Below are 22,763 nucleotides of genomic sequence, written 5' to 3'. Positions count from 1 at the left end.
GCCCATTGGCTGCTCAGTTTCCAAGTGGGTTTCCTGGTAAGGGGTACAGGGCTGTGTCTAACATGAATTCAGTGGCAGACTGTCTGATCTCCTGGGGGATGCAGCCTTGCCAGGCCATGGAGAAAGGATGCAGACAGCCTTGATGAGACCTGATAAGCTAGGGTCATGTAGAAGGGGAGAAGAACCTCCCCTATCAGGGGACTAGAGAAAGTGCAAAGGGGGAAAAGAGGGAAGGGGAACTTCATGGAGACAAGGGAGGGGGCCGCAGAGGAGATACAAAGTGAATAAATTATAATAAATAAATATATAAATAAAATTAAATTTACAAAAGAATAAGTGTTCAAATACTTTTAAATTTCTGAAATGCTGTACCTTGTTTTGCTACTTCATTCAAATTAAAGTTTTTAATGAAATCTCTAGTTTCCTGAAAACAAAGATGCTGTCTAACACATTAGAAGAAATTCAAATTGTAACTTTGTTTCTTTCTGCTCTACTGTAGAGAAGGGATTTAACCTTCCTAGGCTTCTTTTGACTCATGTCTTTGCTTTATCATATGGCTTTATAGACTCCATGACTGTCTATACTTTATGTACTTGTACTGCCTTATAAACACCTATTTTATTGATTGAGTAAACTGGGGGTTAGGAAATAAGGTGACTGATCACCCAGTCAGTTAGTGACATAATTCCTAATATCTTATAATTTTCCATCTGTACAGTAAGGCAGATTCCACAGCAGAAACAAAGAGGGTAAATACTGCCGATAAGTGGAAAACAGGCTCTTTGTAGCTGCAGTTCGTCTCGTTATCACTAGGACTGATGAAAAAGAAAGGTCGCATGTCAGAGGCCACATGATTTCTTAATAGAATGGAAAGTGCTTGTTCATCAAGTTGAAAGGTTGTTTTTTGTTTGTTTAACAACGACAGTTCACCAGCTCCATGCCACTAGTACCTACTTCCAAAAAATGCCGAGCATGACACTTGTCCTTTCTCAGGTTTTATCCTAGATTACAGTCTGTTCACCTCTGTGTTTCTTTGTAATTTCCAAATACAGGTGGTTCCTTTAAGAGTAATTGTCCATTTCTACCAGCTAGAGAGAGATAAATAATCTGAGAGGTATCGTTTTGCTATGAGAGGGAATTCAATGGCCAAGACTAAGACTGAATGAGTACTATGGAATCTTTGGTGTTTTGTGGATATGAGAAGTTTCCATTCATCTGATCTCATTTAGCAGTATCTTAATTTAGGACTCAAAAGTTGTTCAGTGTCTTCCTTAGTCTTCACATTTCGATGCTCTTTGAGAGATAACATGGCTGTTTCTAAATAAGCACTTCTCTGTTCCTTGAGAGTTGTTATTAGGAGTAAGAAAAGAAGCAGCACTTGGCCAAGTGCTGAGTAGAAAGTAGACACTTGCACAGGTTTTGTGATATGGAGATACAAGTTCTTTGAAAGAGTTATGCTACACAAATGAAGACATGAATATGCTGTTTCTTGGGATACAGAATCAGAGAGGGTTTCCTGGAGTAGTTGCTGGCCTCTTCTGCTGAGGCCTACATAATGATGTAATGTTATGAAAGAAACTGTTGGTCAGGGGCATGGTGGAGTGTTTGAGTTAGACGTTGTGGCAAAAGCAAGTAAGAGCAGAGGGCCTTGAAATGGCAGGAGTTAGACTAAGAACTGCAGTAGCTTTGCACCACTGGAAAATCATATGGAAGAGGTTGAAGAATGGATAAACTTAAGAACTAGAAAAAAGCTTTGAATGCCAAGAGAGTACTTTGAATTTATGTCCTATAGGCCATGTGGTTTCACTGAAGCATTTAATAGAATTACAAGTACTCAGATGTGACCTGTTACTCTAGACTGAGAGGACTCTGGATTCAGTAATGATATTGTTAATAAGTTCCTCGTGTGATTCTAATGTATCAATGAGTTAGAACTACTTCTGTGAGTCATGAGTCGTTGAGAGCTGTTAGAGAGAAGAGTTACAGAAGCAGATGTTTTTGGTAGGATGCCACTGGGGTTCTGTGTGAAGATCAGACAAGAAGCAGAAGGACTTGAATAAGGCAGTTACAGTTATTTTGAAGACAAAGCTATGTGTGTGAAGTGACTATTTAGGCTGTAAAATTAACAGATATTAGTCACTGATCAAATGATAGGAATGGTGGTGGCAGGTGGGATGCATTGAGGAAGCATAGTACATTAAGTCCAAAATGACTCAATTTTTCTGTGTTGAGTCACCACAGAATCTGATACACATTGTAAGAGACTATAACCTAATGGTTAACTTTGTAGTCAGAAAGACTTGAGTGCAAAGTGTAGGGCAATCATTTACTGCTCATATGTCTTGGGCAGAATTGTTAAGTCGTCGTACCTCAACATTTCCTTCTATAAAATGAGAATGATGATACATACATCACTGAATTGTTCTGAAGATTAAGTGAGGTTAAAATTTGGTCTTCCAGCTGGGTCTTACAGGCACCTAGTAAATGTCAGGTGTTACTATGGTGCTATTTATTGTAATAGATCCTGGAATGAAATGGGGTCACATATTTTTAGTCATTGTCAATAATACCACTTCCCACAATAAAACTCTCTTACTTGGGGGAAAGGGTAATTTCCCCAGTTTCCATTTAATAGCTATCTTTTTTGTGTTGGAGTTTAAGAGAGCAAAGTAAGTTCTGTTCTGATGTGGATCAGTGATACAATAGACCTCTTTTTCTAGCTCCTGTACATTCTTTGAGCCAACATGAAATGCCTAACTTTGGCTTCCTCGTTTCAAATTGTGATTGAAATCTAATCAGCATTTCATTGTTACCAAATTGGGTCTGCTCACAAGGTGCTATCTCTCTTCTTTAAGTTTCAGTGGCACAGGGACACTTGGCTGAAAACAAAATCACATTTCTTATCTGTGTTTTCCCTACCTCAGACAATATCACAAGAGGGTTTTAAAGATCTGTTTCCCAGTGTTTTCAGTGGCTGTTCCTTTTCTGCCTTAACTAGTAGTATAAGACATAGGAAGCAGCATTTACTGCACAGCTCACTGTCGAGTATGTTATTCTCTAGACTAATTTTAAAGGAAGTTGGAGTGAGAGATGGAAACAGGTAAAATGTACTATTTTGTGAGAGTATGCCAGGCACTTTCCCATGTATTGTCTAATGTACTTGTCACAATAACCTTCTGAGCTTAGAATGTTATGCTCCTCATTTTATAGTTAAAGAAACTGATTGCATGACTAGTGTTCAGCAAGAGTGGCATTCAAGCTCAGAACTTTGTGTTCCTTAGAGCCTCTCTTTTCTCTCTTTCAGTGTTACTACAACTTACTAGAATGTGTGCTTAACTTTGAGCTTCATTTGCCTCATCTGTGAATTTAGGGTCTGAAGAAATGCACTGTCATTCAAATGAAATGTTATAAAGCAGAGTTAAGGGGCCCAGCATATGTGCATCTTTGGATCCTTATATTTTGTGTCTGATAGATACTAGGGAGCTCAGTAAATGTTAACTAATGTCCAGCAAATGTGTAGGCCCATATTGAATGACATCTCTCTTATCCTTATATTACTTAATCCTTTTAACATTTATTAAACTTTTTCTGGCATCTAGCTGAATGATTGTATTATGTAGGATATTATAAGGATTTTTGGTAGGTTTTATGTTCTTCATTCACAGAAATCTTAAACCAGACTATAACTTTTACACCAAAAACAGAACCATAGTGTAGGAATTATAACACCTGAATTACAGTGTCAGATCTGCTTCTGAATAACTGTTAACTTTCATCAATTTTCTGTCCCTCTCTGCTTCCAAAATTTTACAATGAATGCTGAAGGACTTGAAAAAAGTCACTACCAGATATTTCTGGTCATTAAAGCATTTGGGTAATTGGGAAAAAGAACAACAATAACACCAAAAAAAAAAAAAAAGAAAGAAAGAAAAGAAAGAAAGAAAAAAAAAACTGGATACCTAGACCCCACTGAAGTTGAATTAAATCAGATTTAAGGCATTAGTCAATTTAAAGAATCTCCTATCTGAGTTTAATTTGTGGCCATGAGTAAGAAATACTGGATTGAAAGATCTTTAATTACCATTTAACTATAATCGTTTATATGAGACAATGTTATATAATAAAATGAAGAAATTGTGGGATTTGGGGTTTTTGCTGCTGTGATAAAATGCCATAATTAAAAGCAACTTGGAGAGGAAAAGGCTTATTTAACTTACACTTCCAGGAAACACTCCATCACTGAGGGAAGTCATGATGGGAACTCAAGTAGGGGAGGAACTTGGAGGCAGATCTGAAGCACAAGCCATGGTAAAGTGCAGGTTGCTGGCTTGTTCTTCAGGGCATCCTCAGCCTGCTCTCTTATACACCCCAGGGCCACCTGGCTAGGGCTGGCACCACCCACAATTGGTTGGCCTTTCTTGAATCAATCACTAAGTTATGAAAATGTCCCCATAGGCTTGCCTCCAGTTCAGTCTTACAGTTGAATTTTTAGTTGTGTTTTCCTCTTCTCAGATAACTTTAGCTTACATAAAGTTGATGTTAAAGATAGCCAATACAAAGACTATGAAATTAAAGTCTTAGCATAGCACTTACTGATTGTGTGATTTTGAAAATATTGCCAAATGCTCCTGTACCTCTGGGTCCCTCATTTTAAAATTAGAGATATCCTATGTACCCTTTAGTTAAAATTGTTAGAATTAAGCACTTTTGCTGGTGCATAGCACATAGCAAGCCCTCAGTAGATACTCTTACAATTCAAAATTAAAACTAAAAATGTGAGACATGTCCTAGTCCAGAAAGATTGAACATATAAGAGGAAATGAAGTGCTTTAAAAAATTAATTGCTTGCTTTGTGTTTCCTGTTTCATTGCCAATGCATTCCAGAAACAGAATATGGAAACAGATCTTGCCCTAAGATTTCATGACACTGCAGGAACCAATCTGCTTAATTCTTCCATGGCTTATTTGCTATGATGGTTTGAAAACTGTTGGGAAAAAATTGGCTCAAAGAAGATACCAGATGTGGTTTGGGAAATGCAAGGATATGGCTATAATAAGCATTCATCTGTTCAGCTCCATTTCTAAGATTAATAACAGGAGAAAAGGATAGATCTGTCAGATTGGTAAGATACTGATACAAAGTTTTGCTGTCACCATTTTAGTTGCAAAACTAATATCAGAAATGAGTCTGGCCCACTGGAAAAAAATCATAGAAAGTAATTTCAAATAGAAACAAATGAGGAAACATCCTATATTCATGTATGAAAAGATTTAATAATGTTGAGGTATCAATAATTCCTAAGGAAAAAAGGAAGTTTCTAGCAAAATACCAACTAAGAATGAGAACCAAAAAAAAAAAAAAAAATTAAAAATGGAATAAGAAGGAGATAGAAAGTCCTGGAGGGGACAGGAACTCCAACCAAGCACCATGCATGGAGAGGACATAGACCCCCTGTTCAGAGGAAGCACATAGGCTGCTAAGTTTCCAAGTGTTTTCCTTAGTAAGGGCTGCAGGGGCTGTCTCTGACATGAACTTTGTGGCCAGCTCTTTGATCACCTCCCACTGGAGGGGTGGGTGCAGGCTTGCCAGGCTACAGAGGAAGATGATGAAGCCAGTCCTGATGAGACCTGAGAGGCTAGGGTCAGACAGAAGGGGAGGAAAAGATGGTGGGTGGGTGGGACGGGGAAGAGACAAAGGAGGGGACTGCAGGGGTATACAAAGTGAATAAATTGTAATAAATAAATAAATGAATAATTAGATAGATAGATAGATAGATAGATAGATAGATAGATAGATAGATAGATAGATAGATAAAATTTTAAAAAAACAGAATGGTTATCATGATTGAAGCATAGCATATGTAGGTATGGAAATGTCACAGTGAGACCTACTAAATTGTGCAGTTGTGTTAATTATAATTTTAAAATCCTAGCTGCTCAAAGCAGGGGACAGCCTTACCAGTCCACAGAGGTAGACAATGCAGCCAGTCCTGATGAGATCTGATAGGCTAGGGTCATATGGAAGGGGAGGAGGACCTCCCCTATCAGTGGACTGGGGGAGAAGTATGGGAGGAGAAGAGGGAGGAAGGGTGGAAATGGGAGGGGACAAGGGAGGGGTTACAGCTGGGATACAAAGTGAATAAACTGTAATTAATAATAAATAAATATATTTTTAAAATCCTGCTGCTTTCTCATCAAAAGCTAAAAAGGTGGCCTGAAAGTTCTTACTGAAATATAAAGATCCTAGAATAGACAAAACAAACTCAGAAGAGAAACTAAAGAAAATCCGAAATTCTGACTGGAAAACCTTACTTCAAAGCTTAAAAAGAATGTTTATGAAAAAACAGAACTTAAGGAAAATGAGATAAAAAATATTGAGATACACTCTCCTTTCTGTGTGTTAGCCTCTTAATATTGTTTGAGTTTGAAATTTTATGTCTATCCAACCCTTTATGTATATACTATGCTTTGGCATCAAGAATATTTGGGGGCAGGAATGGAGAGGAGGAAAGAGGAGAGAAAAATAAAATAAAAACAGTTAGGACCTAAAGGCCCCTGTGTCCAACTTCCCTCAAGGTTGACCTGACATTTTCAGGCTGACAGCTTCTGGCAATCCACTTTTATTTAATTAGCTGTGCATCTTTAAGTAATCCCGTAAACCAGGGGGATTGGGGGGAAACATAATGCACTGGTTCTCAAAACAAATGTTTTTGCTTGCTTATAGAGTGTTATTTGGGATAATAGTGAATATTTTGGGGTTCCCATTTCATTACTTATTATTATAGTCGTGGAAAAGAATCTAGACATAACAATAAAATGAATGAATGCTCATGTGGTTTAATTAAAGAACCGACTTTAGCACTATTAGCCCTTTTATACTAAGCCTTCTAGAATTCAAGGTCTGCGAGGGCTTGAAACTTTGTTTGGCTTTGATCATCACCTTATCTGCCAAAATCTAAAATGGTACCTGACATTTGGTTGGTGTGTAGTAACATTTCTTTCTTCTTAAGATCATCACCCCCAACAATACCTTAGAGCTTAACATTGCCCTAAATTTGGGAGCTAACATTCTCTTAAATTTTTATAGCTTTTCTCCCTTATTTTCTTTTGGTAATTTTAAGATATCCTTTATTAAATCCATGTCTATTCAATAAAATGGTGATAGTTTTTACCTTCCTGTGAATATACATTTGATTAGATTGTTTAGGCAATAACTGTACTTTAAATTTTAATGGAAATATAATGTATATTTTTAACTTTGTCTTGATAATGCAATACCTACCCTCATAACAAAGTTGAAATGTGCAGTATTATATTAACTATAGATAGACTTGCGTCACACAGCTTCTAAACTTCTCTTGCTTAAGTAATTCATTGAACAGTGAATCTCCTTTCTTAAAGCCTTTTTTAATTAATTACAGTTTATTCATTTTGTATACACCCATAAGCCCCTACCTCCTCCCCTCCTGGTCCTACCCTTCCTTCCCCTTCTTTGCGCATTCCTCTCCCCAAATCCACTGATAGGGGAGGTCCTCCTCTCCTTCCTTCTGATCTTAGTCTATCAGATCACATCAGGAATGGCTGCATTGTCATCTTCTGTGGCCTGGTAAGGCTGCTCCTCCCTCAGCGGGACGTGATCAAAGAACAGGCCAATCAGAATATGTCAGAGACAGTCCCTCTTAAAGCCTTTTTAAAAGAGTACTTCATTTATCTAGTTTCAGTATTTTTCTACTTTGTTTGAAATTTGTACTTTAAAAAATTATTATTATTACTATCACTTATTTATAGTATGTACTTTCTTATTTTTTAAATATAATCCTGTTGTTTATCTACTTTTGCATAAGTACCAGTTGGAAATCATATTATTTACTCTGTTCTACTTTTTTTGTATCTTGAATTTCTACTGTAGTAGATGGTGAACTTCAAAAGGGAAAGAACATACATGAATCACCATTATATCTCTAGATCTGTGCCTTGTACTCATATGTGGCTCAGTTGATCTAATCTACCTATTTCTACTTTCCAATCATATTACACAGTTTGTCAGTCATATTATGTAATTATTCAGTCATATTACATGATATTGTCAGTAATTAAGAATCTTCTCTTTGGGGTTTGACTTGGCAGGTCTTAGCATTTCCAGTTACTAAATGTGTGATTTTTACATAAATGTACTTACTCATTCTGAGTATCAGAATATGAACATAATCCAAACTTACCTAGCAAAATTTGGGGGAAATTAAATAAAATGGTATATAGGAAATGGCTTGGCATGTTGGCTGCCTCCCTGCATGTATTTCTGATTTTTTTAATTTGTGTTAGTCATAAAGTTTTTAAATGGTGGAAAGCAGAGGAAGTTATGAAAAATTTCTTCTTGTACTCCTCCTCCTTTTTCTCCCATTGTTCCTCTTCTTCCTCCCCTACAATTTCTCCTCCTCCTCCTCCTCCTTCTTTCTGGATTGAAAATGAAGGCACAATATTTATGCAAGTGAATGACATTTTAACCAAAATTTTGAGTGATGTTTTGTGCATTTACTGAGTTGTATATTGGAAATAGATTTCTTTCCTTTGAAATACGTGGCTCTGCAAGCCTTAATTTTGTTTACTTTCTAGTTATGACATGAAAGGATGGCTTTTGAAAGAGTATATAGACCACCATGGCTATTTGCTGGATTTTCATATTTATAGAACAGTACTTGAAATTTATTCTTTTGTACTTAGGCCTGAATAAAAGTTAGTATTTGTGTCCTGGAGACGGAACCCCTCAAACTATTCAACACTACTGTGTATCATTTATCAATAAAATCCTATGGCACAGGGATTCTATTAGTTTTTGTTACAGAGCAGGTCCAGGGTCAAGCCCATGCAATGCAGAGAGGGTCAAAAGGAAAGTAAATGAATTCATTTAAAACACCAATGAAAACTGGTGTAATAATAATAATTTATCCTTCAATTATATATTAATATCAAGAGTAACTCATACATTTGATTTATGTTGTCACAGCAGTAACTCAGTACTACCAGTGACAGTATTGCTGTTTTACAAGTAAGACTTCAGGCTCCAAGAGCTAAAATACATAAAAAATCTTTTTGTTATTTGACATGGGTTTATTATAGGCCTCCCTTTAGGAGAAGTAAGGTATAGAGTTAGGTTCATGCCATTTAACGACATTTAATATTGTCTGAGCATCATATTAAGTTGATACTTTAACCTCAGGTTTCCTGTCTTCTTCCTTCCCTTACCAATGCAGAACCAATAAGATTGGCTACTCCTTGACACTTTGTTTAATCTATTGGCAGGATCCAAAGTGTCCTGCCAGTACCACAGGAAACTTTACAAACACCATGCTCAGAAAAGGTCTCAAAAAACTTGAGCTTCACACTGATTCGCTTAAGTAATGCGTATAATAATCATCTGTATGTACAGTCTCTCAGAAGACCATAGGATTCTGATGGATGTCTGCCACCCACTGACATATGCTGCTTTGTTTTGTGTGTATGCGTGTGTCTTTCAGTATGGACAGTGCCAGGGACCACGTTTTGCCCATCGACTATTACTTTCCGCCCCAGAAGACCTGCTTGATCTGTGGAGATGAAGCTTCTGGCTGCCACTATGGAGCTCTGACTTGTGGCAGCTGCAAAGTCTTCTTCAAACGAGCCGCTGAAGGTAAAAAGTCTTACCTATTTCTTGATGTTTTCCTTTTTTCTTTTGCCTCCCAGAGAGGGACAGCAACCTTCCCGAGCCCTCCAATAATCCATGAAACTGAGTCATGAGCAAGGTCCCTCTCATAAAACATATGGTATTAAAGAAGAGCATGGTTTATTTGCTGAGCTCTGTCTGCTGGCCTGGTTGTACAAGCAACATAGGTGATGTAGGTGGTCCCAGCTGGTGCTTTATGTTTGGGGAATCCTAGGAATGAGAGCAAAATTAATGATTTGAAAAATTAAATTTTTTTCTTTTCAAGTCTGCCTCCTAGTAAGGAAAAAAAAATGTCCTTATTAGAGAGGTTAGAAGTAGAGAATCTCCAACTGCGTCCACAGGCTGTTCTCTGAAGTGAATATGAGACTGTTCCTTAGCAAAAGCTTTCTGGCTTTAACCCCAGAAAGGAAATATTCTCACTGTTCAGTAGACCATCAGTGTCTGCACCTGCTCCCTCCTGTTGCTGCCTCTTTGGGACCTCTCTTTGCAATAATAACTGGAAGGTAGATAAGAACTCAGAGAGCAGCAAAGCTTGTTCTCATCAGAGGACTTCCTTCAGGACATGACAGTTGGTTGAGAACGCCAAGATAACTTGCATTTTCTCTTTGGGTAAGTGGAATGAAGTCCTTACTTGTTATCTGTATAGAGTGCCTAGCCTGTCTGTATATGTGCCTAGCCTACATCACCCAGCAGAAAATCCCACCAAGGCTTAATTCATTCAGGATAATACTGTCTCTTTGTCTGGAACTCCTTTCTCAAAGAACACTAGAAACCTGCCCCAAGATTGTCAACTGTGGCACCAGACCCATTTTTAAAAACTAATTTGCCCCCCCCCCGATCTGGCTAATGGCTTCCCACAAGGGAAGAGCTTCCTGCCAGTGAGGTTTGTTTTCCCTCTTTCTACCTGGTCTGGAAGAATTTAATTCCAAGTCAGAATTGAAACAGAGAACCTTTTCTAATGCAAAAGAACCTTCCAAAAAATACATTTCCTGAGTATACTGAGCACAACAGAAGCACCAGCAAACACTTGACAACAAGAGAAAACGTAGAAAGTAGGTATGCTTACACTGTACTCATTATTGATAGAAAAATCTTTTTTTTTAAATTTATTTGGCTTTTCTTTTTTATTTATTTTACATCTCAAGGGTGCCCCTCCCTCCTCTCTTCCCAGCCCCCCTTTATCCCTTTCACCTTCCTCTCTCCTTTTCCCCCCAGAAAACCCAGCACATCAAGTTACATCAGGACTAAGCATATTTTCATCCCTTGAGGCCAGGCAAGGTAGCCCTGCCAAGGAGAAGTTATCCAAAAGCAAGCAATAGAGTTCTTGTAAGAAACAGTGCCCCAGCCCTCTCACCAGGCAATCCATATGAAGACCAACCAGTCCATCCACTACATGTGTGCAGAAGGCCTAGGTCCAGATCATTCATGCTCCTTAGCTGATGTCTTATAATGAGGGAACAGAGATTGAGGGAAAGTCCAAACAATAATTGGCCCAACCTGAGACCCACAATACAGTAGAGAGCCAGCCTCTGACACTAATAATGATACTTTGCTATGCTTGCACACAGGAGCCTAACTTGACTGTAGTCTGAGAGGCTCCAGCCAGCTGCTGATCTGGTCAGATGCTGGGACTTGCAGCCAAGCAAGTGAAGGAGCTCTGGATATCCTGTGGAATTGTTGGGGAAAAGGTGGAAGGACCTGTAAGGGACAGGAACCCCACAAGTGGAAAAACAGAAGCAACTAACCCAGTCCCACAGGAGCTTTCAGAGACTGAGACATTAAGGAGACATAAGGAGCATGTATGATCTGATAGCCACTCTTAACAATGATTTTAATTTCAACATTTTAGGAGGTGGGAGAAATACATTCAAAACAAAAAGCTGTCATTGTATTTCTTCCAGTTCCCAAATGTATAAGGAGGCAACTAGCATTTGGTATTACTTAAAATAAGCTGCATGTTGCACCTTTACTCCCAAATGGTCTATTACTGCTGTTCATAATAGGCTAGCATGAAATCCAGAGTCTTAGGGCATAAGCCAAAACTTTAAAAAGCCTTTTAAAAAAAGCCTTTCTTAACAGTATTTATGAAGAACTATCAGAAAAAGAGGTGAAAACATGTTCCTAGAACTTCAGATCACTCCAGCTTCTCCAGTGAAACACTCTTGCTTCCTAATACCCAATCACAGACCACCCTGTTTTCACAGCAGGGAATGAAGCAAAGTAGTATTCCAAAGATACTGTGGCACCACTACAGTAGTAGCCATCCCAGATAGGAAATGAGTTCAAGTGAGCACATGAACAGTCAGGGTCGTGGAAATGTAGGTGACTAAATGGTTGCTTTCAGAATACAGGAGAAGTGATCACTCATATTGGAAAATATGATTACTCATATTTTCAGCCATGCTATTCTATCCTACATGGCAGTTTTCTGGAGAATTTAAAACTAAAGGTAGAAAGGCAGCTGCCAGGACTACCTGACAGGATTTCTACCCTCATGTAGATTCTAGAGTATTTGACAACAGTAAAGACAAGGAATGTGTGTTAGAAGGGATCATTCAATGTTCAGAACAGGGAAATCCAGCAAGGTCTCAAAATGGTTCAGACCCTAGAGTCACTTAAGTTTCTGAAGCTCAGTAATATTTCACTTTAGAATCAAGATATTTGTTTTGTTTTGTACATTATCATACAAGTTTATTATTAAACGCAGTGCAATTGCTTTAAAACCATGGTTTCTATAACAAAAGCTTATGCATGAGAATAACGACTGAAGAATGTGCTTCATGCAAAAATTCTGGCATGGAGCAAACTGCCTACTTTGTTTTATTTTTTTTAATTTTAATGTTGTTTGGAGTATTTCACACATTAGTACCATGTTTATATTATTTCCACTCCCCACTCTTCCCTCTCCTGCTCCCATTTCCTTCCCAATCTCTCTTAGCTTCATAACTTCTTTTTTTTTTTAATCTTTATTTTTTTTTCTTTTTTCTTTTTAGTTACATTTTGTTAACTCTGTGTCCCAGCTGTATCCCGCTCCCTCATTCCCTCCCCAACCCCACACTCCCTCCCTGGTCTCCTCCCTGCCCCTTTCCAAGTCCACTGATAGGGGAGGACCTCCTCCCCTTTCAACTGACCCTGTTTTATCAGGTATCTTAAGCCAATGGCCAGGGGTAGACGAAAGAACACTTCCAACATAAATCAGGACATCATGACTTCACCAGCAGAACTAAAGAAGCTTCATAACTTCTTAAATTATTGTAACACACACACACACACACACACACACACATGCACATGCATACACACATGCACTATCATCACACAGGCAACCAATGGATGTGTGTGTGTGTATATACATACATACATACATACATATATATATGAGTCCATTTAGTATTGGTCATATGGGTATATATTTAAGAATGACCACTTGAGGACTGCAAACCATAGTGACACATGGGTTTAGTCCCGACACTTAAGCCCCAGAGGCAGAAGAAATAACTGTGTGTTCAAGGCTAGCCTGGTCTATATAGTGATTTCTATAACAGCCAGAGCAGCTATGTAGAGACCCTGTCTCAAAAATGCCACAAAAAAAAAGAAAAAAATGACCACTTGGGGTTGAATAATGTATCTCCCTGCTCTAATTCCACTTGTGTTCTTGATAATCGGTTTCAAATTTATGACTTCTTCCTCTTATATGTTTATTGATATATAAATACACGTGAGTATGCATATTTACATATATGAATATGTATATATATATATATAAATACATATATGAATATGTAAATATAAATACAACTTGGTGAGTTCCATTAATGTTGCTCATTTGTATATGTCTTTATAGTTAACCACTTCCTATCAGGAAGCTTGTCCCACAGAAAAATGATTCTTTCTCTCTCAGTAACCATTAATTTATCTTTGAATGAGGCCTTGTGAGATTTACCCAACCCACAATGGCATGGCAAATGGTACTGTTGCTGAGCTGGTCTTGTTTAGACAATCATATTGTTGAAATTTCATCGGTGTGATTTTCCTGTCATATATAGAAGACATTGTCTCACAGATGTCCTGCTCCTATGGTTCTTCGTATCTTTCTACTCTCTCTTCTTCAGTGTTCACTGAGCCTTAAGTGCAGGATTTGTGCTGTAGATATGTCAATTGGGGTTTTGCACTTACTTTCTGTATTGATCTCACTCTACTGTTTTGTTTTGTTTTTTAATGAGAAGTGAGAGTTACACTAATCAATGGTTAAGAAGATAGGTAAGTTATCCTCTAGGGTCCATGATCTCACTAGCCATGGGTAATCAGCTAGGTTTACAGTAGCAGGCATAAATTCTTTCCTAGTAAGGGTATCTTAAAGTCCAATTAGATGGCTCTTGATTACCCCCTTCCAAGATATAAGTGTCACTATTGTACCCTTGGGGATATCTTTCTATACTAGTCCTTGTCATTCAAAGTCTTTACAGCTAGGTAGGACTATTGTTTGCTTTCCTCTCTTGGCAGCCTGCATAGCTGCTTTGGATATCATGAGAGGTACTCCTCAAGGAGGAGGCTTCCAGGTCACTACCAATTCAATTATTCTATGTCTTGTGTCCAGTGTGTGTAGTGTCTTTAGCAATAGGGACTTGCCTTCAACTTCTGGAAAGCAGACAAGGCCAATGACAATAACCTATAGTATTTTGAGCATTTTTTTTCCAAATTTTCTGACAAAAAATCGAAGCAGGTTCCCATGCCTATACTGGGTATTTTGATAGGTGATCTATGGCACCTCTAGATGCCATAAAGAGCCATGGTTAATAAACAGTCTGAGCACTTTCATTACTTTGGTTTCAATTGTCAGTCTTTTGACAGATATAGAAAGGTATATCTGTCAAAAGATAAGGGTAAGCAAAGTAAGACAAAAATTATTACTACCATGGCACTCAGGAGGCAGAGGCTAGTAGATTTGCAAGTTTGAAATGAGTTTGATCTACACAGTGAGTTCTAGGTCAGCCAAGAATATCTGATGAGGCCCTATTTTTAAAAAGATAATAGCAAAATTAAAATTAATAATAACAACAATAATAATTACTATTGCTGGTGTTCTTTTTCTACCTGACCAAGATAGATGGTTTATGTTTACTATAATCATTAGCCCTATTTGAAATCAGATTATTACCCAAGAAGAACATTTATTGATTTCTAAATATTTTAATCTGTATCTATACTACCTATTTGAAGGTGTTGAAATTTGGAATTCTACCTGCCTTGGAAAGAGTAGGATCCTAAATATTTGTCTTCCTCATTCATTCTCAGTTAACTCTGACTTAGTATTTAGCATGTTGACTATCACTTTATACACATTTGTTAATGATCTCTGGACTGGGCACAGGTACAAGAGTTAAAAGCCTGGCATGTCAGACAAAAATTCATTTCTAGCTTTGGTGGTTCATAAAGCATGACATTTTAAAGCTGTCACTAGTAAAGGGCTCTGCACAGAGCTGATTGTAATCTGGCTGGGTTTCCTTGTTGGAAAAGAAAAGAAGTGATAGCCTCACATTTTCTCATTGTTGTTAATACTGAGGGGTAAGTGAGAGTTGGGATGAGCAGGGAAGGCTCTGTATATTCATACTGAAAGAAGAATAGTCCCCAGAGGTAAAATCACTAATTTGGAAAGGAATGAAACAGTGATAGTCATGTGGGTATGAAAGTGGGAATAAATATGTTTGGGATAATCTGTGAGTTTGAAATCGGCATAAAAAGAAAATGATGTAGGTAGATAAGGTAACTGGGAAAGTGAAAGGGGAGGAATGTTGAATAATGTCTTAAGAGACCAGAGGGTCAAAGAAAGGTGGTACCTATACATGGGGTTCAAAAGACCTAGTTGGGTAGCCTTTCATAAGAAATTCACCCATTTAGGCCTCAGTATTCTGTTTGAAGAATAGATTTTTTTTTTTAAGAAATACCATTCCAGAGGTTGAAGAGATGACTCAATTGACACAAGAACTTTTTTTCTTTTGCCAAAGACATGAATTCAGTTCCCAACACACATGTCTATGTCTGGTGGCTCACTACTGCCTGTAACTCTAGCTCCAGGGGATTCAGAATCTTCTGGACTCCTTGGTTACCTTTTACACATCTATAACTACCCTTTCCCCAACATACATAGACGTGAGTAAAAATAAAATATGTTTTTCAATAAACAATACCCTCCCAGCTTAGAATTTTGTGACAGTTCTGTAACTTACAAACACCACTGTTGTTTCAGTAAATCCAGATGCATTTTATACCTGTATGTACTCAGAGTTTAACTTTCTAGCAGATGGTAAACTCCAGACCCGGATCAATAAAAACTCAATCTTCAAACAGGGCCAGAAAGAGTGGGAAGAGTGCATGTGGAAAGGCTGGCTTCACATCCAGGACTGAGGTTCTCCTTTGTGACTGTGGATGACTAACTTCCTTTCTTTTCCATTTTCTCATGTGGAAAATCAGGATATGAATCCCCATCTCTATTATCATGTTTCAAAGAGGGTTAATTAATTCATTATGCACGTTATGTACTTGAGAATTTACTATTTTTCAGACATTTTCTAGTAAAACATTTGAGACTGCACATCCATTTGTTTTGTACACATGGAGCACTGTTTGGTACACATCATAAAATTGAAACTGTAGTTTACATTCTGAACTCAAGGAATTACACCATCCTCACTAATGTTTACAAAAGGTCCCAATTTAGTTTCCTTGGCAAATTTTATATAAGTATGGCTTTGATTTTCTCTCTCACCCCAGGTTTTTGTGAGGGAAGAAATATAAGTGAACCTTTATTGAACTCATTCTGTCCTTTAAATCCACTTTCCCACCTCGACCCATGTGGAATTGAAAGTTACCTCATTTGGAGTTTTACAACAAGTTTTTGGTGTACGATAGTGCCCACTTCACTCCCTGATTCTTGAGTACTGTTCTTTGAGTACTGTTTCCCAGGGGCAAACTAATTCAGCTAGAAGAATCAGCTTGCGGATTCAAAAAAGACTTGATCAGGTATTGTGGGCCAAAAGGTGATCCTGGCTTTGTGAGTCCCAAAGATCATCCTACAAAGCTCTGCTTATCTTTTTATCTCTCTTTTCCTTAAATGTTGCTGCCAGACTACATTTAAGATGAAAGACAGATAAACTTTTTCTATAAAAGGACAAGTAATAAATATTTTAAGCCATGTTGGTAACATGGCCTCCATCTCAATTATTCAGCCTTGCCTTTGTAGACCTTATACAAACTAATGGGTATAGCTGGCTTCCAGTAAAACTTTATGGTCACTAAAATTTGAACTTCATTTAAGTTTCATGTGCCATTAAGTGTTATTTTTCTTTTGGTGTTTTAAACCAGTAAAAAAGAAATTCTCAACTCTTACCCCTCACAAAGACAGGAGATAGCTTGGATTTGGCTGGCGGGTTGCAGTTGTTAACTTTTGTTTCAGGTGGTCCCTTTTGCACTTGCAAATTGTGTGTAATAACTTTCACTCATTTCTAGCCTCCCGGTGTCTATGTATTAATCCAGAGTACATTGCTTTTAAAATTTTTTCCCAGTTGTCTAAATTTTATAAAATGCCTAGTATGGGTGCTTCTGTGTTTTAAAACTAAACAGAGGAAAAATAAATTAGAAATTGTAAAAGAATATAGTCTTTGAATGAGGTATTAAAGCACTCCATCTTAAGCGATAGTGGGAAATTTGAATGATTTTCACACATTTCTCTAAACTTTTATAACCTTTTGGATAATTATGAAATTTATATAATATGAGCATATGAGCAAGACAGAAATGCATACACACACACACACACACACACACATATGTATGTATTTTTTAGTGTATACCCCACCTGGTACACAGAAAGGGCTTTGAGAACTATCTGGTACAAAATAGTATGGCTAAAAATAATACTATCTCATAGTGGCCATCTGAATTATGGGTCTGACGTATATTATTCCATGATGCCTTTACTTCAGAAGTCTTCTGGCTTAATTTTGACTAAATTACAGGCTTATAGAGTAAAAAAAATACACTGTGATACTAATTGCACTTGGAGTACACTAAGTCTTTGTGTTTGCCAAATTTGTGACCCAGCTCTGTGGTAACTTATGCCTGCCTAGTTATAGAATGTTCATTTTAAATACTTATTAACAAGAAATTGCCATAGCACTTATACTATTCTTCAAATATCTATAGTGTTTATATGACATTTGCTCTTGCAAGATTTCTTGTTTCTGTTACCTCCTTCCCTCATATCGTATTCCCCAGTGCTTTCTCATCTTTTATGTGCTTATGCTTATACTTATTCTATAGACAGGAAGCTTCTTCAATCTCCTGGTGATTGTCAAATATCATGTAGTTCATTTTAATAGCTAGTTTCCATTGCAAGGTGTTTCTTCAGACATAGCAGTTGTATCTGTCTGCTTTGAGATCTAGTCCTATAACAAGAAATATAGATAACCAGCTAATGCAAAGAGTCATCATGACTTCATGATAATTAATACATATGAACATCTTAAAACCCGTTATTTGGGTGTTCATGTTCCCTATCTGTCCATTCTTAGCAATGTAGCTGTTCTAAGCCTACCAGAGAGACAGGTGAGCTTTGATCACAGAAAAATCTATGAACAAAGAACCAAAGTTAAAGAATGGACATCCCACTGGTGGTGTTGGCTTATGGCTGTGATTCCAGTTTTCAGGATTGCAGAGGCAGGAAGGTTGCTACAAGTTGAAGCAGCAGGATTGGTGACATGGTAAACTACAGGTCAACCTAGCCTATATAGCAAAACGCTAACTAGAAAACTGGAAGAATCAAACAATTCTTTATAAAAGGGCCAAAGAATAGATTTCTCAGTCCTTTTGTTTCCATCTGTGCTGTGATTGTTGAAGCCTTCTAGTAAAATCATAACACCTCTTGGCTAAACTAGTATTTCTCTCTAGAGTACACCTCACAAGAGTAGGCCTATTTCTGAATCTACTCAGGCATACAGTCAGTAAGTATTAAAAAAAAGGCTCAAATAATCAAGCTGCAAAGCTTGTTTTCCCAATTTGAGGAGCTCGAATTTGAACCTTTCTCTCCCTGGGACAAAGTCAGCATTCATTTTAGCACACAAACCTTCTGCACAGATACGTAAATATATTGAACCAATGCAGAAGGCAATGTTATGTGTAAGGAAAGAAGCAAAACATCAGTGAAAAGGACAAAGACAGTCTAGTAAAACTGAAAGAAGTTAAGAAAGACAAGAATATTGTCGAGAGAAAACAAAGAGCCACCAACTAGTACAAGTAGCACGGGTATCACAAGAAACACGGAAAACCCTAGAAAAGATGCTCAATCCTTATTCAGAAGGACAAATGAGATAGACATAGGAAGCAGGAGAAGACAGACAGGAAACAGGACAGGAGCCTACCACAGAGGGCCTCTGGAAGACTAATAATCAAGGTATCGAAGCAGAGGTTGAGATTCATAGCCAAACTTTGGGCAGAGGGCATGGAATTTTATGAAAGAAGGGGGTGATAGAAAGACCTGGAGGGGACAGGAGCTCCAAAAGGAGACCAACACTTTCCTAAGAAAGTGCTCCAAACCTGAAATAGCTGGTACATCATTAGCACTGCTTTTCATTAGAAGGGACATGTAGACCATCATCTTTCTAACATTCCATGCTCTTCAGAAGTCAGAGCTCTGCTTCGGATGAAACCAAGCTGGGTAAATCCTAAGTCACTCTTATCATGCAACCACAAAACAAGAAGCACAGTTTACCATCTGTGCTCATGTGAATTTTTAATCTTCATTGCATAGCTAAGAGGAGAGGTCAGAGACAGGATGTATGCATACAATAGATACGTGGGTCCTTGGCCCTTTTTTTCTGAGATGTTCCAGAAGTACATGCTGATGAATTTTCAGTGAGGCTAGGAGCAAGAGAAATTAATTTTCCTCCATATTTATGTCAGGAAACACAAAACTACACTTTTAGGAAGCTAAAAAAAGAAAGAGAAGAAAGAGAGAAAAAGAAAGATACAGAGTAAGAAAGAAAGAAAAAGGAAAGAATCAAGGAAAGAAAGCAGGTTTAAAGTATAGACTTTTCTTTCTACGACTTTTTATATTCTATTTCTCTTTCCTTTCTTGGAACATCTCATTGTATAAATGGACTTAGTTTTACTGTGTTATCTCGATGAGGAGCCTGGAAACCGGGAACCTCTAACAGTTTTCTAAGTTAGGCAAAGACATTCCTACAGATCTAAACCTGGCTCATTTATCTTCAGGTCAATTGATTCAGCCTCATGTTTCTTTGGTTGGTTTATCTGTTGTTTTTGTTTTATTTTTTTATTATAGGAATTCTTAAAAGGTTTGTAGTGCTTAGCAACCCAGCAATTTTAAGTGCTTTTCTATTAGTCTTGAAGAAAAGAAACTTAGAAATAAAAGCAATATAGGCAAACTATTGCACTATTGTGTGGATGAGTAAACTAAGATCCAGAAAAAGGAAGTGCCTTTACCAGGTTCATTTAACATACAATTAATGACATTAGTATTTCTTTACTGAGATGTTCTCCCGTTTCAGAGCTGCTCAGTAGAAACATGAAGACTATTACCTCGGAATGCCTAGAAACAATTCAAAGCATCCTCATAAGCATTCAGCACGGTTTTTGGCATCTAGAAGGCATTTGGTCCTTGTTAACACCCTCTGCTTCAACCATATTGTTATGTTTTTTTTGTTGTTGTTGTTTATTCTTTGAAATTTTCATACAGTATATTTTGTTCATATACTTTTCCTCCCTCAACTCCTCCCAGATGCTTCCCCTTCTTCTTCCCCTCCCAACTTCATGTTCATTCTTTCTCTTAAACAAACAAACAAACACTATGGAGTACAATATGTGTTGGCCTAGTCTGCCATCTTTTAAAAGCATTGTCTGTAACTGTAGGCATTCCTACATATCAAGAGAATGAGTGATGATGATGGGTCTATGGTAGGAGGATTTTGTCAGTTATCTCTTGAAATGACTGGCAATTTGTACTAGATTTGTGTGGATATATGAACTTTTTTTTTGAGAAAGGGTTTCTCAATGTAGCTTGGCTGTTCTAGACTTGTTTAGTGGACCAGGCTGGCCTCAAACTCACAGAGATCTACCTGCTTCCACCTCGTTGAGAGGTGGGAATAAAAGTGTGCACCATCACTGCGGTTGATGTATGCACATTTTAGGGAAATTTTTCAGTGTTTTCATATGATTCTCAGAGGATGTATAACTCAAAGAATATTTTGGAATCCTGGTCTAGTTCTTGATAAGGACTTTTCTGAACAACGGTAACATCTAGAATAGCTATTTGATAACTGATTTTTCTCCATGTTCACTTATACTATAGTTAGGTATAGAAGGCATTAATGTAAAAGATACAAGATAAGAACATAATTATTGGACACTCAATACATTAGCAACTTTCCAGACAACAAACCTGTAGTATTGTAATTGCACCCAATTTACAGCTCAGGTATTTAAGGCACAGATGAGTTAAGCTGTCCAGAATCATCGTACAGTTAGTTACTATGAGAAAAATGTGTCACATAGTTATTATTACCAAAGGCAGGTCAGTACTGTCCTAGAATTAAGTACAAATTTATTTAGCACACAGTATATGAAAAAAAGAGTAATTTTGCTTGTAAAATTTCAAAAGATGGCATAATGGAGATAAAAAAAATTATCTAGGTCTTTAAAATGATGCATAGAATTTTTCAAGTCCAATAAGGTAGGAAAATAACTTCAAAAGGAGGGGAAAGACTGAGCTAAGAATAAGGTGTTATGTTGGGGCAAGGCTTGTTTGAAGGAATATTGAGTCTGGAGGTCATCCTTTGGAATCTCACCAGCTGCAGCAAGGTTCCTGAGAAGGTTTCAGTTGACCTTTTGTGCCTGACTTCTTTCTCATAGCTGCCCTTAGTTTAGTGTCTGGACGTTTTGGAAGCAGGCTCCTATCTAGGTAGAGAAACAAAAAGTAAAGAGAAGCAGGTGGGGCTTTGACTCTGCCATTAACTTACATGCGATCTTAGGTCTCAATTGTTATCTCTTTCCACATCAAAGCCTCTGTCTGAACAAACAGTTATACTGACTGATCTGAAATATTTTCACAAGTACATATGAAAGAAGTGATTTTAAAACAATGGTTTTAAGAATTTTTCTCTAAATTATCTATGTATCTCAGATGTGTACACAGCTAATGCTTTACCTAACTATTCCTTGGAAAGTAGACAAACCAAGTTAGACATTTAGCTTTAAAATGGAATAGATGTGTGACCTTGAGGAAATCAATTAATTTCTCCGTGCTTCTGTGAAAAGAATAATATCTCATGAAGCTATTATGAGAATCAAATAATCCATAATACAGTTTCTATGTCCCATTAAGTTTTGATTCCTTCTTGTAGAGTGAATGTTAATCATCGAGTTACATGTACTTAAGGTCTTCCTGGGCTAAACAGGAAACAAAGACAGAATGTGATAACAGCGGTAATCCCCCGGAAAAAGAAAATGGAGGATGTGTAAAATTTCCAGACAACTACTAATCTTCAGTATTGCTTAATTAGTGATCAAGAAAGCCATCAGCATTTGTAGTGGAAATAATAAGGGTCAGTCTCTTTGACTTCATTCTTTGCTTCCCAGGACATGAGAAGTAACACTCCCCAACCTCTCTAAGCTCCCACGCTTTTGACTTTAAGGTTTATTCTCTCTCTCTCTCAAATATACATATATATTTATATTTACATATATTTAACCCAGGTAGGATAAGTCCAGCCTCCCCCAGAATATCCAAGTTTCAAGCTACGTGCCAGAAGAAAAGCTAACAAAGGTCATAAATTACTCTACATATTCTTTAGCCATTGGTTTCCCTTGTCCAGTCAAAGGCGTGTCTGGAAGTATACTGAGCCCAGATTCAATAGAAATCTCAGCCAGCACCTGTGCAAATAATTTTAAGGCTTCTTTTCCTGAAGCCGGATAAGGATTTTTTTTTTTTTAAGTAAGCCAGATTATCTTTTATCTGGGTGCCATCTCTTACATTCTTAGTGCTTTAAAT

At 37.5% G+C, this 22,763-nt stretch overlaps 1 protein-coding gene across 1 annotated transcript in view; it reads left to right on the top strand.

Moving 5' to 3' along the window:
- Ar (androgen receptor) overlaps positions 1 to 22,763 on the top strand; it is a 205,251-nt gene that overhangs the window by 113,348 nt on the left and 69,140 nt on the right. Inside the window, exon 2 of the mRNA XM_055605085.1 lies at positions 9,516 to 9,667. Coding sequence (XP_055461060.1) covers positions 9,516 to 9,667 — 152 coding nt within the window. The remainder of the gene's footprint in view (positions 1 to 9,515; positions 9,668 to 22,763) is intronic.

Source organism: Psammomys obesus, unplaced genomic scaffold, assembly GCF_907164565.1.
Source record: "Psammomys obesus unplaced genomic scaffold, mPsaObe1.curated_primary_1811, whole genome shotgun sequence".
Lineage (NCBI taxonomy): Eukaryota > Metazoa > Chordata > Mammalia > Rodentia > Muridae > Psammomys > Psammomys obesus.
Note: the sequence above shows the minus strand (reverse complement) of the source record. Positions and strands in the feature narration are given on the sequence as shown.